The sequence below is a fragment of the Podarcis tiliguerta genome (genome assembly GCF_965153285.1).
Source record: "Podarcis tiliguerta genome assembly, chromosome: 10".
Classification (NCBI taxonomy): domain Eukaryota; kingdom Metazoa; phylum Chordata; class Lepidosauria; order Squamata; family Lacertidae; genus Podarcis; species Podarcis tiliguerta.
Window position 1 is genome coordinate 61,055,664 of NC_139543.1, and position 14,906 is coordinate 61,070,569.

The 14,906-nt window shown below is 46.1% G+C and overlaps 1 protein-coding gene across 2 annotated transcripts in view; it reads left to right on the plus strand.

The window, feature by feature from the left end:
• BCAT1 (branched chain amino acid transaminase 1) overlaps positions 1 to 11,786 on the plus strand; it is a 71,484-nt gene extending 59,698 nt beyond the window's left edge. Inside the window, exons 10-12 of one of the 2 annotated variants that reach the window (XR_014502652.1) lie at positions 1,274 to 1,348; positions 3,140 to 4,061; positions 8,250 to 11,786. Coding sequence is in view for 1 of the 2 variants with exons in the window: in XM_083402325.1 (XP_083258451.1) it covers positions 1,274 to 1,348; positions 3,140 to 3,181 (117 nt within the window). In the remaining variant the exon portion in view is untranslated. Of the gene's footprint in view, positions 1 to 1,273; positions 1,349 to 3,139; positions 4,062 to 8,249 lie in introns of those variants that run through there. The other variant, XM_083402325.1, reaches the window with a different exon arrangement.
• Positions 11,787 to 14,906: the final 3,120 nt, after the last annotated feature.

Sequence of the window (14,906 nt, forward strand, 5' to 3'; positions counted from 1 at the left end):
TGAGGGCCCAGGGGTCTGAACACTCATCCCCCACCACCACTTTCTGAACACGGCCCAGGAGGAAGGAGCGAAACCACTGTATAACAGTGCCCCCAGCTCCCAGCCCCTCTAGACGGTCCAGAAGGATCTCATGCTGTTCTCATCCTGAAGCAAAGTTCTTAACCCAAGGTACTATTTCTGGGTTAACGGCGTCTGTAACCTGAAGCGTATGTAACCCGAGGTACCACTGTACTGCACTGAAGAACCTGGAACTCTGAGCATTTCTGCTAAAGCGCCGCAAAGAATTCACGACAGGCATGGCTTACTTGTCCTAAACGCCAGTCCGTTTCCTGCCTTCATCCAGGACGGTCTTGGTTTTGTCTTGGTTTTCTGGTTTTAGAACATAGAATCATAGAGTTGGAAGGGATCTTGAGGATCTTCTCGTCCAACCCCCTGCAATGCAAGAATATGCAGGGGATTGAACCTGCAACCCTGGCACTATCCATCCCCTTTTAGTTGCAAAACCTCTCACAATTACCGTATTTTTCGCCCCATAGGACGCACCGGCCCATAGGACGCACCAAGTTTTTTGGGGGGAAAATAAAGGAATTCCCCCCCCCCCCAGGTGCTTGTGGGGCCGGCAGAGGGGAGAAGCGCTCTTCTCCCTGCCGCCCGCCTGCAGACCAGGTCCGGGGACAGCGGGAAGACGCCCTGCGCCTCCCAGCTGTCCCCGGAGCTTGCGGGGCTGGCAGTGGGGATAAGCGCTCTTCTCCCCACCTCCCGCCTGCAGACCAGGTCCGGGGACAGCGGATGGCAGCGTTCCGCCTCCCCGCTGTCCCCCGACCTTGTGGGGCTGGCGCTGCGGCTCTCCTGAAGCCTGGAGAGCGAGAGGGGTCGGTGTGCATCGACCCCTCTCGCTCTCCAGGCTTCAGCGAAAGCCTGCATTCGCCCCATAGGACGCACACACATTTCCCCTTCATTTTTGGAGGGGGAAAAGTGCGTCCTATAGGGCGAAAAATACGGTATGTCCCCTTGTTTATGGAGTTAACTTCCTGCCTCTTACCAATAAATTCCCCACGTGCCTTGCAATCGGTTCCCTCTTCAGGGATGGTTTGTGTGTTTGGTACACACTCCTGCAGAGTCCTCCTGCCTTCAAGGTCAACTGCTGTCAGTCATACATAGAGCCTCTCTCTGCCTCCTCCAGCTACACCCTCCCCCTTATATCAGCAGGAGAGGACGGATCGCGTGCATGCGTCGGCCAGCGTCTACTCACAAGTCTCTCTTTCCCCCATAGCATTTGCACATTCCAACCATGGAAAACGGACCTCAACTAGCTACTCGTTTCTTGAACCAGCTGAGTGATATCCAAGTAAGAGTTTTGTTTATTTTCTACGTTAACAATGCAAGGGAGGGATGGCTGAGTAGTTCCTTTCATGTCTGACATCCCAGTTGCAATATGTGGAAGTTAGGTCCAGCAATATCCACGGAGCGGATTCAGCTATGCTGTTTGCAACGTGGTGCAGTCTTCTTGCACAAATACACCATCTCAGAATGTGTATTTGGGAAGATTCTTCATTTTAAGGGTTCATTCATCATCCGCATGTGGAAAACTACCATGTGAGAGAGATGGCATGGTAGGAGGTCTCTTTCCTGATGTGATCGCTTTCCTTGCACGGGGAGTGACAGCTCTCCGTGTGCAGAAAGATTTTGATATAAACATTCCTTCAAACAAAGTGTTCTCTCCTCCCCTCCCCTTTTCTGAAAGGGTATGGTCTTTTGAGGTCAGTGACGTAGCATGGGTTGTCAGTGCCCGGGGCTGTGCAGAAGGGGTGGGTCGCTGGGAGGGAAACAGATGGAGTATGCATGCGCATTCAACAGCATAATGGCGTCTGCGTCACCCAGGAGATCTCAGCCAAAAAATAAATAAGAAAAGAGTCGTTCCGTGTTCTGGAGAGGTCACTTCCTGCTGTGATCACTGTCCACTGGGGCTGTTTGGAGCTGGCGTCTTAACAACCTCTGGGGGGCAATAGGTTCCTTGTCTCTGTTCCAAGATTAGGGCCACATTTAAACATGATAGTGAACACGCAAGCAAAAACCCAAACAGTGTTCTAAGCGCCCGGTGCTTGCCAACACATTTTTTTCTTTGGAGGGGTGGTATTTTCTTCCCTGAGCTCAACCAGGCAACAAGCTGGCTGGCAGAGAGCTTCTACAATCGTCGTCACCCCTAACGCCTTCAATAGCCACCAATGCCCAGAGTTTTTAATAGCCTCTAATGTCAGTTTCCAGGATACAAGCCATGCACTGGTGGGTATTTGAACCTGGCTATACAAGCAGCATCCCCATTTTGCGTCTTAACTTTGACTTCTGTGTCAAAAGCTTCTGTGGAAGAACAAACCCCATTTGGACCAGTCCTGCTGGTTAAGTTCCTCTTGACCATTCGCATCACACAACATATGTGTGGTGGTGGTGTTTTTTTAAAAGAGGCACTTAAGCAGCCCAGAGGGTTACGATCAACTACCAACCATCATTTCCACGTTGTTGTTTCTCCCATGAAGCAACGAAACAAGATAAAATCCAGAGATCTCCTCAACAACTCCACCATATGTTATTCTTAGATTCAGTTCCACAATTTACCGTATTTTTCACTCTATAAGACGCACCAGACCACAAGACGCACCTAGTTTTTGGAGGCGGAAAACAAGAAAAAAAAAATTCTGAATCTCAGAAGCCAGAACAGCAAGAGCGATCTCTGCGCATTGAAAGCAGCAATCCCTCTTCCTGTTCTGGCTTCTGGGATAGCTGCACAGCCTGCATTCGCTCCATAAGACGCACACACATCTCCCCTTAGTTTTTAGGAGGGAAAAAGTGAGTCTTATAGAGCAAAAAATACGGTATTTATATTTTGCATTTTCAGTCTGTTTAGTAGTGGCGGTTGTTAGGAGCTTGGCTGCGCTGTGAACCTGTTCTGTGTGCTTAACATGAGTCTGTTTCACGTGTTCCTTATGTGCCACTGTTGAATCATGTTGTATTAATTACCTTCGTTGCCTCTTAACGCTACTGAGGTGTCCCATTGGCTGTGGTTTTCCTGCTGTTTGGGGACCCTCTCTACTTAACCCTTGTGCCGTGCTGATGCTTATAACTCTCCTTACTTCTGTTTCAGTACGGAAGGGAAGACAGCGAGTGGGCGGTCATCGTGTCGTGAGCGGGGAAGAGCGGCGAAGGCCCAGACCTTCGGTCCACATCACAAGGCAGGCTGAAGTACCACCTGAGCGATGACCAGTTTTACCGTAGCTCCGTGTAGAGTAGTCTGTGTGTTTATCACTTTGTCCCTGGGCTGGGAGGGTGATTATTTCCACGTGACAGGGAGTGTGAACACAAACCGTTTTTGATTTTTCTACTGTGATTTTTTGCTCTAGAGTAGAAACCTGTCTTCTGGTAGAGGTGCTAGTGTAAGCAATAGACTCTCCCCCCCCCCCCGAACGGTTTGCTTTGTTTCGCTTGTGTCCCTGGTACAGTCGACAGGTGTGTTTTTAATCAAAAATGTTCTTCAACTGCTCTTCAGTGCAAGCCAAATACGACTTTACTTAACTTCTAAAGCACAGACTAGGCTGTTCCATGCAACCCAATTGCCAAATTACTCAGAGAAAGTCTTCTCTTTGTTTCCAGCCTTGGAAGATCACAACATTGATCTTCAAGATAGAGATGTATCTTGCCTTCATTTTGGGGGGTGGGGTGTTGTGAAACATTTCCCCTGGACTCAGTGGGATCTCCTTTAGTATGTTTCCTACTTCTTTGTGTTGGTCACCAAAGCCATGCCTCATAGCTGTGGATCCTTCTAAGAAAGGATAGGATCAGATTTTTCTGCGGTGCCCAATGACACCATGCCTTGAGTGGATTCAGATGACCTCTTTTTTTCCTCCCTCACTGAAAGTGATTTCCACAGTCATCGACACCGGCCCTACCGTTAGGCATCTTGAGGCAGCTGCCTCAAGCTGCAGGTACTGGCAAAGTGCTAGAGGGCAGAGCTGTGCATGCTAAGCTAGCCTGTTGTCTTTGTGTGCAGTTTCCTTACTAGTAGGGAAGTAGGGCAGGGTTTCTGTTGAGGCAGGTGATTAGCTGTGGGAGGAGCTTATCAGTGTTTGCAGGGCAGCGGCGCGCGCCTATCGGCGCGCGCAGTTTGAACCATCTTTTAGATTTAGGGGAGCTACTCTCAAGCCCAACGACACATTCTCAAGATGGAGGGGGAGGGAACAGCTGCAGTCGCCTGCGGTTCCTGCGCAATGTTTGCCATCTTGCCAAAGGTTGCAGGCAGCTTTACGTGCAGCAATTGCATGTTGATTGCCCTCCTAAAAGACAAAGTCCAGCAACTGGAGGAACGTGTAGCTACGCTCCAAAGAATTAGAGAGCTGGAGCTCTTCTTGGAAGCAACAGAGCACACCGTCTCCACCAAGGAGGAGACAGGGGACTCCCCTGAGGAGGCGGCTAGTTCACCAACACAGGAGCCCGATATGTGGAGAAACGTGACTCAAAGAAGTAGGAGGCCCAGGGTTCTCTCTGATTGTCTAGAAATACACAATCGCTTTGAGGTCCTCTCCCCTAGCATGGAAGACGAAGAGCAGACTCCATTTGAGGATCTCTCCCTCATTACAGTCGATCACGTATATGAAGATGAGCAGAAAACTCAGTCCTCAGGGAATGTGCAGGCGACCTTGGAACGGACCGCTCACGGAAGAACCCTGACCAAACCTAAGAGAAGGCGTGTAGTGGTGATAGGGGATTCCTTACTGAGGGGAACAGAAGCAGTGATCTGTGGGCCTGACAAAATGTCTCGGGAAGTGTGCTGTCTCCCCGGGGCCAAGATCCAAGATGTAACTGAACGACTGCAAGGAATCATAAAACCCACTGACAAATACCCCTTCCTCTTGGTTCATGTGGGAACCAATGACACTGCAAGCAATAGCCTCCAGAAGATCAAAAGAGACTACGAGGCTCTGGGCAGGAAATTGAAGCAATTAAATGCACAAATCGTCATCTCATCTGTCCTCCCAGTTGAACGACGGGGCCCAGGGAGAGAGAGGAAAATAGTGGAAGTAAACAGCTGGCTTCGCAAATGGTGTAAACAGGAACGGTTTGGATTCTTAGATCACGGACTGCAGTTCCTTGAGGATGGACTTCTGGCAAGCGATGGGCTGCACCTCACAACGGTTGGGAGGAATGTTTTTGCCAAAAAACTAAGAAACCTCATCAGGAGGGCTTTAAACTGACTAATGCGGGGGAGGGAGACAGTGCTCCTGAAGGTAGGAGTCTATTAATTGATGAAGATGATCATCCAAATGTCATAGACCAAATGGAGCAAACAGCAAGCAGACCTAGTGGTGGGAGGAAAAAATCCTTAAATAAGAGACACGGGGGAATGACTAATGGACTTCAATGTCTGTACACTAATGCACAAAGCATGGGAAATAAACAAGATGAGCTTGAGCTCTTGGTACAGCAAACTAAATATGACATAATAGGCATCACTGAAACCTGGTGGGATAAGTCCCACGATTGGAATGTAAAAATGGAGGGATACAATCTATTTCAGAGAAACAGACCAGACAAGAAAGGAGGAGGAGTGGCGTTATATGTCAGGGATGTGTATACCTGTGAAGAGATCCAAGATTTAGAACCTCAAAGCCAAAGTGAGAGCATTTGGGTCAAAATTAAGGGAGAGAAGAATAATAGTGACCTCATTGTGGGAGTTTACTATAGATCCCCAAGCCAAACGGAGGACATAGATGATGCCTTCCTGGAACAGATGGCCAAGCATGCAAAAGGAAGGGAGATAGTAGTAATGGGGGACTTCAATTACCCAGATATTTGTTGGATGTCAAACTCAGCCAAGAGCATAAGGTCAAACAGATTCCTCACTGGCCTTGCAGACAACTTCATTGTCCAGAAAGTGGGAGAAGCAACAAGAGGAACAGCCATTTTAGATCTGGTCCTAACCAATGTCGATGACCTGGTTAATGGGGTAGAAGTGGAAGGATCATTAGGCGCAAGTGATCATGCTCTTCTGAAGTTTACTATACAACGGAAAGGAGCAGCCAAGCATACTAGGACTCAATTTCTTGACTTTAAGAAAGCCGACTTCATAAAACTTAGGGAAGTGCTGGGTGAGATCCCATGGACAGTAATACTAAAAGGAAAGGGAGTTCATGATGGCTGGGAGTTTGTTAAGAGGGAGATAGTAAAAGCACAACTTCAGGCAATACCAATGAGACGGAAACATGGAAGGTGCCTAAAGAAGCCAGGGTGGCTATCTAAAGAACTTTTAACTGAGTTAAGATTAAAAAAGGATGTGTACAAAAAATGGAAAAGGGGGGAAACCACCAAAGAGGAATTCAAACAAATAGCCAGCACGTGTAGACACAAAGTCAGAAAAGCTAAAGCACAGAATGAACTCAGGCTTGCTAGAGAGGTTAAAAGCAACAAAAAAGGCTTCTATGGGTATGTTCGTAGCAAAAGGAAGAACAAAGAAACAGTGGGGTCACTCAGAGGAGAAGATGGTGAAATGCAAACAGGGGACACAGAAAGGGCTGAACTCCTCAATGCCTTCTTTGCCTCAGTCTTCTCCGATAAAGAAAACAATGCCCGACCTGAAGAATTTGGAGCAAATGATTCAGCAGAGGAAACACAGCCCAGAATAACTAAGGAGATAGTACAAGAATACTTGGCTAGTTTAGATGTATTCAAGTCTCCAGGGCCAGATGAACTGCATCCAAGAGTATTAAAAGAACTGGCAGATGTGATCTCAGAACCACTGGCAGTCATCTTTGAGAATTCATGGAGAACAGGGGAAGTCCCGGCAGACTGGAGGAGGGCAAATGTTGTCCCTATTTTCAAAAAGGGGAAAAGAGAGGACCCAAATAATTACCGCCCAGTCAGTCTAACATCAATACCAGGGAAGATTCTGGAGCAGATCATTAAGCAAACAATCTGTGAGCACCTAGAAAGGAATGCTGTGATCACCAATAGTCAGCATGGATTTCTGAAAAATAAGTCATGTCAGACTAACCTGATCTCATTTTTTGACAGAATTACAAGCCTGGTAGATGAAGGGAACGCAGTGGATGTAGTCTACCTTGATTTCAGCAAGGCATTTGACAAGGTGCCCCATGATATTCTTGTAAAGAAGCTGGTAAAATGCGGTCTTGACTATGCTACCACTCAGTGGATTTGTAACTGGCTGACTGACCGGACCCAAAGGGTGCTCATCAATGGTTCCTCTTCATCCTGGAGAAGAGTGACTAGTGGGGTGCCACAGGGTTCTGTCTTGGGCCCGGTCTTATTCAACATCTTTATCAACGACTTGGATGATGGACTCAAGGGCATCCTGATCAAATTTGCAGATGACACCAAACTGGGAGGGGTGGCTAACACCCCAGAAGACAGGATCACACTTCAAAACGACCTTGACAGATTAGAGAACTGGGCCAAAACAAACAAGATGAATTTTAACAGGGAGAAATGTAAAGTATTGCACTTGGGCAAAAAAAATGAGAGGCACAAATACAAGATGGGTGACACCTGGCTTGAGAGCAGTACATGTGAAAAGGATCTAGGAGTCTTGGTTGACCACAAACTTAACATGAGCCAACAGTGTGACGCGGCAGCTAAAAAAGCCAATGCAATTCTGGGCTGCATCAATAGGAGTATAGCATCTAGATCAAGGGAAGTTATAGTGCCACTGTATTCTGCTCTGGTCAGACCTCACCTGGAGTACTGTGTCCAGTTCTGGGCACCACAGTTCAAGAAGGACACTGACAAACTAGAACGTGTACAGAGGAGGGCAACCAAAATGGTCAAAGGCCTGGAAACAATGCCTTATGAGGATCGGCTAAGGGAGCTGGGCATGTTTAGCCTGGAGAAGAGGAGGTTAAGGGGTGATATGATAGCCATGTTCAAATATATAAAAGGATGTCACATAGAGGAGGGAGAAAGGTTGTTTTCTGCTGCTCCAGAGAAGCGGACACGGAGCAATGGATACAAACTACAAGAAAGAAGATTCCACCTAAACATTAGGAAGAACTTCCTGACAGTAAGAGCTGTTCGACAGTGGAATTTGCTGCCAAGGAGTGTGGTGGAGTCTCCTTCTTTGGAGGTCTTTAAGCAGAGGCTTGACAACCATATGTCAGGAGTGCTCTGATGGTGTTTCCTGCTTGGCAGGGGGTTGGACTCGATGACCCTTGTGGTCTCTTCCAACTCTATGATTCTATGATTCTAAGTCACATTCAGCCGACAGTTTGCCTGCAAGGGAAGGGGGCAGGATCTTGCCCTTCACCTCAGGCAGCAAAATGTCTTGGGCCAGCTCTGTGAAGTATTGTGCAGAACTAAACCGTTGGGTGGAGCAAGGTTCCACTGTGCAATGGCTTCCCCATCCATTACATTTTGAGCCAGTTACCAGATAATGTGGCTGTCACACAGCCCAACAAACATTAAAATCCCTTTGGGCGTTCCACTTCTTTGTAGTTTCTGCAGCAGCTTGTCCCCGGAAGCAAGTGGCTGCGGAGTCCCATAATTCATTCCACCATCTGGCTCCCCTCCTCACCTGTAACACTGCCAAGGCCAGCCAAGTTGAAGAGGGAAGCTGCTCATCTGACTACAGCCGTAGTCAACTGGAAGAGCCAACAAGGCGCTCTCTCAGGCATCCTGACATGTTGGAAAGTCTCCAAACTTGAACCGCAAGGTCCACTGACCTGAGGTCGTTGCAACGTAGGGGCAGATGCACAATGGTGGCTCAGCAGCTCACTATCTTCTATACCCTATGAGCCAAATCTGATCTACCACAGGTCAGGGATTCTAGTTTAGAATGCAAAGCCATTTGGTTCCTGCCTCTCTTAGAACAAATGGCAGACACAAACACTTGTAGATCCCGGTCTGCTTTCTGACCATCCTGATTGAGACCATGCTGCCCTCATCTCTAACATCTAATGGGCCTTTTAGAGCTGGGAGATGCAGGAGACTGGAAGAAAAAAGGTTCACACCACCCCTTCCTCTCATTTTGCACCCCTCTCAGCTTCTCCTTCTCCTGCATCTCTCCAGTACTGTCCGTATGTTCACGGCTCTGAAATTTGGATGCTTCCACCGAAATGTGGAATGTGCATGGCGCACTCAGCGCTGCTCAGTGATGCAAGCTTTGTGCAACCTCCACACACAATGACATCCTCATTAAAATGCCCTTCCATCTCACCGCTCACCCCGATCCAAACGCAATCCACATTTACCGTTTTTGTTGGGCTTTTCCCATGCAAACTTTCAGTGAGGATTAAACGGGAAAACAATATGGGACAGTGAGGATGAAATCATGTAGCTAGCAGCACCGAGTCTGCAGCAAACTGCCTCGTAGAGTTGCCCCTAATAGCTTTGGTTGCTTTTTTCCCTGCACTCTTCAATGAATTTTCCATCTGAAAAATGAGATTTTTCACCTCCTTTCTCACCCCTCCCTGAGTTAGCTTTAAGACATCTCTTGCCAAATCAGTTACTTATTACAGTGTTAGGGGTGCTCAAATTATGCCGTCCGGTTATCTGTTGAGTTAACATTAGCATAGTTTCACAGGGCAGCAACTGAATGGTGCAGGTAAGATAGCCAATAAAATAGTACAGAGAACTTTGCACTAATGCAGTGCTTTGGAAACTAAACTTTGCAATCCTATACCTGGTAAGTGTACATAGGACTGCAGCCTAATAAGTATATATATATGTATATGTATATTTTCCTATAAAGGGTAAGGGTGAAATTTTGGAAAACTTTTAAACTCTGCCACTTTTTTAACAGAGCCTACCTCTAACTGGTGATTTGATAAACACCTAGAAATATGCCCTGTATCTCTCCCCTTTCTGGTCTTATCACCACCTAAAATATTCAGCAAAAGCACAGGACACAGTATGCCCTGGACTGTACCACTTTGGAATACAGGTGGTGGCAGGGAGACGGCTTGCTTAAATCCCACCCAGTGTCAGCAGTTACCTGAACAGTCTAGCACCACCCAAAAGTGAGAAGAGTTCTAGCACAGACATCTCCCTGACATGCTAGCTTTTTGTCCAGGAGTTGTTCTTTTTTAAAATGCCAGGGAGCATTCAGAGCTTGCAGCCTGAAGTGATACGGTTCGAGCAGCACTAAACCAAGTGCTTTTAAAAGAAGTTTAAATCAGTTTGTAAGTAAAACCCCATAAGTGGATTAGGTTGTTCAGCTGCTAGTTACAACTCCTAGGTAACAGTGAGCTGCTATTCCCATGACTGCAGTGGGACTCTCTGACCCCCTGGCATCTCAATTAAAGTAAAAATGTCCTGTTGTAGCTGTGGTGATAAGTTTGCATACATTAACCTTTCCCTGCAAAAGTGCAAATCCAGGGAGGCCCAGGGCCACTCAAACAGAGAACAAAATATTTTGTTTGACTTTGCTCTGCGTTGGTGAGCAAGGGACTACCTATTTCTGGAGAGGGTTTTTTTTCCTATCTGTTTTTCTATCTGCAAGGTTTTTGGGTCTTTTTAAAAGCCACTTTATTGAAGACCAGTTGAAGTTGATAGTGCCAGACCGTGTTCTCTTTAAAATACACATGTTAAGCACAAGCTCTTGTGCCATCTGTGGTAGATGTAGCACAGTGTATTTCTTCTTCTTGACACCTGAGTGTGTATTGTGCTCTGATCATTGTTCAGTTTTATTCCAAGTATTCCTAACCACTGGGGTGGAGGGTCCCCAGTTCCTTTCTTGTTTGACCAATGGCCGCAGCATTTGATGGGGCGCACCAGGAATTTCAATGTTGAGCAGAGGAATAACTTGAACAAGGCCACTATCATAACTGTAGAGTGCCTTTTGACTAGAGAAGAGCGTGTCCGCATTCGGCCTCGCAAACCAAGACCAAAACTCTGCTGTTTCACATATTGGGCAGAAATGGGATCTGAGAACCGTGGTTGACGCTGCATATTCCCCTGCAAAGTGGCAGGACGGGAAGTAATTTGCAGTGGAGAAGATGCGGACGAGGTTCGGGGGCTTAACCCTTTGCTCAAGCACTCTTCTTCCTCTGCAGTCTCTTCTCCCTGGACTGCTTTTCTGGGGAAAGGCAGCTGGCAAGAGGAGAGGGGATTGCAAGGGGCTGGAAGCAACAATCATTGCCCATTGTTCTCTTCTGGGTCATCTTCTCTGCTGCTTTGCAAGGGTAATGTGGCGCGGTTTGTGCCCCCAGAGACACACACTCCCACTGTGTACCACTGAATGTGTAGCTCCAGTCCAAGATGCGTTCTCTCACAGAAATCCATCACGCTTACAAAATGCTCCACTTGGGATGTGAGCCTGAAGGAAATGCTGTTTACCTGAGGCAAGCCGGACATGCAAACCTGGGATTTTGCCAGTGTTGAGAAGCCCTCTTGAACAAGAATTGTGAACTCTTGCTTACTGGTTCGTGAATGCTTCAAATGGCTCCTCCCAGCTGGATTTTAGAGACTTTCTCCCAAGTATTTACCAGCTGGTGCAGCTTGGCTTTCTCGTGAGGCCTGGCTTCCTGGCCACCTCACCCCTCTCTCCTGATAAGCATCAGCGACTCCTCTGCCCAGAAGCTAGCCTTGCAGTTCCATCCCACCACATTAGCCACTTCTGGCGAGTATGTAGGAGACATGCCCACTTTAAATACTTTGGAAGGGAAAGGAAGTTGGCTACTTTGTGGGAAGGAGAAAGGGGTGCTCTTATCCCGAGAGACAGTGGTTTAGCTACGCTGGTATGAACTTGTGCCCAGAAGAGATAAAAAAAACCGAGCCAATCTCAGGTTCACGGGAGACAGAAACCATTGATTTTTGCCAGAATGGTTGTGGAGCACCACACTGATGTTGATAAAATGTGTTGTGTTAGATGCAATTGTTTCTGTATCCAGCTCTCCTCCAAGGGTGACGGAAGGAATAGTGTAAACTGCTGTAATAATAAGAAATCAAAATAAAAGAAGTACCAAACAGGGGAGGTTTATGAAGAGGATGAATTGTTACCTGGTAAGAAGGCGAAAGACACCTTCAGTGCACTCCTGTTATACTAGATTTTTTATGAAAATGTGGCTTAGAGTTGGGCCACTTAACACATTCCACAGAAGTGGCAGGAGGAGAGATTAGCCTTGCCTTTCATTTCCTCCTGCCTGCCAGTGGGCTTTGCACAGCACTTGTCATTAGAAGCAAGCAAGCACAATGAACTAATCTCATGATACATCATCTTTGGTTTCTGACCATTGCTCCTCCCTATCTACTTTTAAAACAATTATGGAGTGCCTTGAATTACCTTAATGCTTTGTTGTTGCACCCTTTCATATTGTGCGGTTGTGCTTGTTGTCAGAAGTTTTTTTTTCCCCTTCGTTGTTTCAGAATTTTGCTTCATCGTCACCTCTATTTCCAGAGTTCAGAGGCGAGTGCCTTTAACGTATGTTGCCAAAATGGCGCCACCCGAGCTCAAGGGAGGAGGTATCAGCAGGCTTCAGAGATCTCCAAGGGTTGCAGAAAGATGGAAAACCTAGGGGTGGGGACCCAAAACAGCACAGCTAGGACTGAGGGTGGTCAGATGGCCCTAGAGTACTGACTGACTTGTGGGGAGAGAAAGGGATGGAAAGCCAGAGGGAGACGGGAAATAGAATGGCTTGAGAGCCAGTGTGGTGTAGTGGTTAAGAGCGGTAGTCTCGTAATCTGGTGAACTGGGTTCGATTCCCCGCTCCTCCACATGCAGCTGCTGGGTGACCTTGGGCCAGTCACACTTCTCTGAAGTCTCTCAGCCCCACTCACCTCACAGAGTGTTTGTTGTGGGGGAGGAAGGGAAAGGAGAATGTTAGCCGCTTTGAGACTCCTTAAAGGGAGTGAAAGGCGGGATATCAAATCCAAACTCTTCTTCTTCTTCTTATCCTGGATGATGGCTTGCAGGTTCAGTGTTATGTCCTCTGCCTTTCAGAATGGCCCCCAATAATAAATTAACATTAGAAGAATGTTTCTGTGCATTTTGTAGAATAGCTGTAGAGGACATTGTTCACTGTATCACCCAGGTTCCTCTGTATAAAGATCTATTTGGGGGAAAAAATATCTGTCTTGAGTTTAGCCACAGGAAGAATGTTGTTACATCAAATGAGTTTGTATGCTTTTCGCAGTTAAACAAGGAAAATCACATTACCATGCGTGGTTCTGTATTTAATACAAATAGAGAGCCAAATTTGTGGCTTAACTCTCATCTTCTTTTATCTGCCTTATGGCCTATGGCTAATCAGATAAAATTCTTACTACTGAAAAGCAGAGACATAGCATTGAACAGCCCAGAACTACTCCTTGAGAATTACATTTTAATCTAAAGATCCATAATAGTTCTAACTATAATATATAATATATAACTCAAATATATAAAAGGATGTCACAAAGAGGAGGGAGAAAGGTTGTTTTCTGCTGCTCCAGAGAAGCGGACACGGAGCAATGGATCTAAACTACAAGAAAGAAGATTCCACCTAAACATTAGGAAGAACTTCCTGACAGTAAGAGCTGTTCGACAGTGGAATTTGCTGCCAAGGAGTGTGGTGGAGTCTCCTTCTTTGGAGGTCTTTAAGCAGAGGCTTGACAACCATATGTCAGGAGTGCTCTGATGGTGTTTCCTGCTTGGCAGGGGGTTGGACTCGATGGCCCTTGTGGTCTCTTCCAACTCTATGATTCTATGATTCTATAATGTGGATTTTCTCTCTTTTTGTCCTCTCCAACCCTCAAGCTTATAAATTAATACAATATATTGTCATAAATAGATATTCACTAGGAGGGGAAGGGGTATTAAAAAAAAAGCATGTCATATCAGTCAGTATTCCAGCTACACTAAAGAAATATAGAACAATTTATTTAATAATCTGCATCGTCCATCTTCACTGCATGCAGGTTTTTGAAAATCAAAATATATGGAGAAAAGAATCAAAGTCTGTTATGTGTTCGCTACATTATATTATTATTAAATATATAATAATGTGCATTTTCATTGAGAACAACACTAATAAACTCGCAGGGAAGCTTTGCAAGAGAAGCTCTCACGAGAAACCTGTGTCTGTCATCAGACGCAGCCTTTGTACCCACTAAAAGCTAGTTTTGCTCAGTTATCGCGAAGATAACACAGCTATTTGTCTAGTATAACAGCTCTGTATTGAACATAACCAGGACGTTAGACACAATTCTCAGGCATGCACCCAAGGCCTCTCGTCTGTTGCCTCTTCAGCTTTCCCAAGCTACTCTTAAAAACAAGCAGTTGGCGTACCCATGCAGGGAAACTGCTGAACACGCTCCTGAAGTTTTGTGTGCATACACGTGCGATACTGACCTCTTTGCTCTCTTGCCCACAGCGTCTAACCAGAGTGCACTGCTGTGTCTTAGCCTTGTAGCTACAGGAGTGTTTAGAATATCTTGGAATCATCTGTGTTAATCGGCTTTTTAAAAAAATCTGTACGAGGTTTTCCGTTGTTGTTTTTCTAGACTGTGATTGATGAAGGGTCCTGGTTTTTAAATGGTCTTTTCTTCAATGTAAAAGAGGTTTATCAGATCACACTCAAACCAGCAGAGTATTTTGATATTGCGTGACAATCCTATAAAAAAAATAAAACAAAAGCTATACCTTCTTTTGTCTGTATTTTCAGTGTTTCCACGAAAGCGTGAACAATAAAAGAAAACAAATCTGTCACATGAGTCACAGCAGAAAGATGTGCAAGATCTTTGTAAAGCAGGAGATTAATATAACTGGAATCCCATTGTCTTGAATTATATCTAACTATTTTCAAGGGATAATAATGCATTCATTCCATTTAGCGCTGCCTTTCTTCTAAGGAGCTCAGAGTCTCATACTTGGTTCCATCCTTCCAGTTTATCCTCTCATCAACCCTTCAAGGTAGGCTGAATGTGTGTGA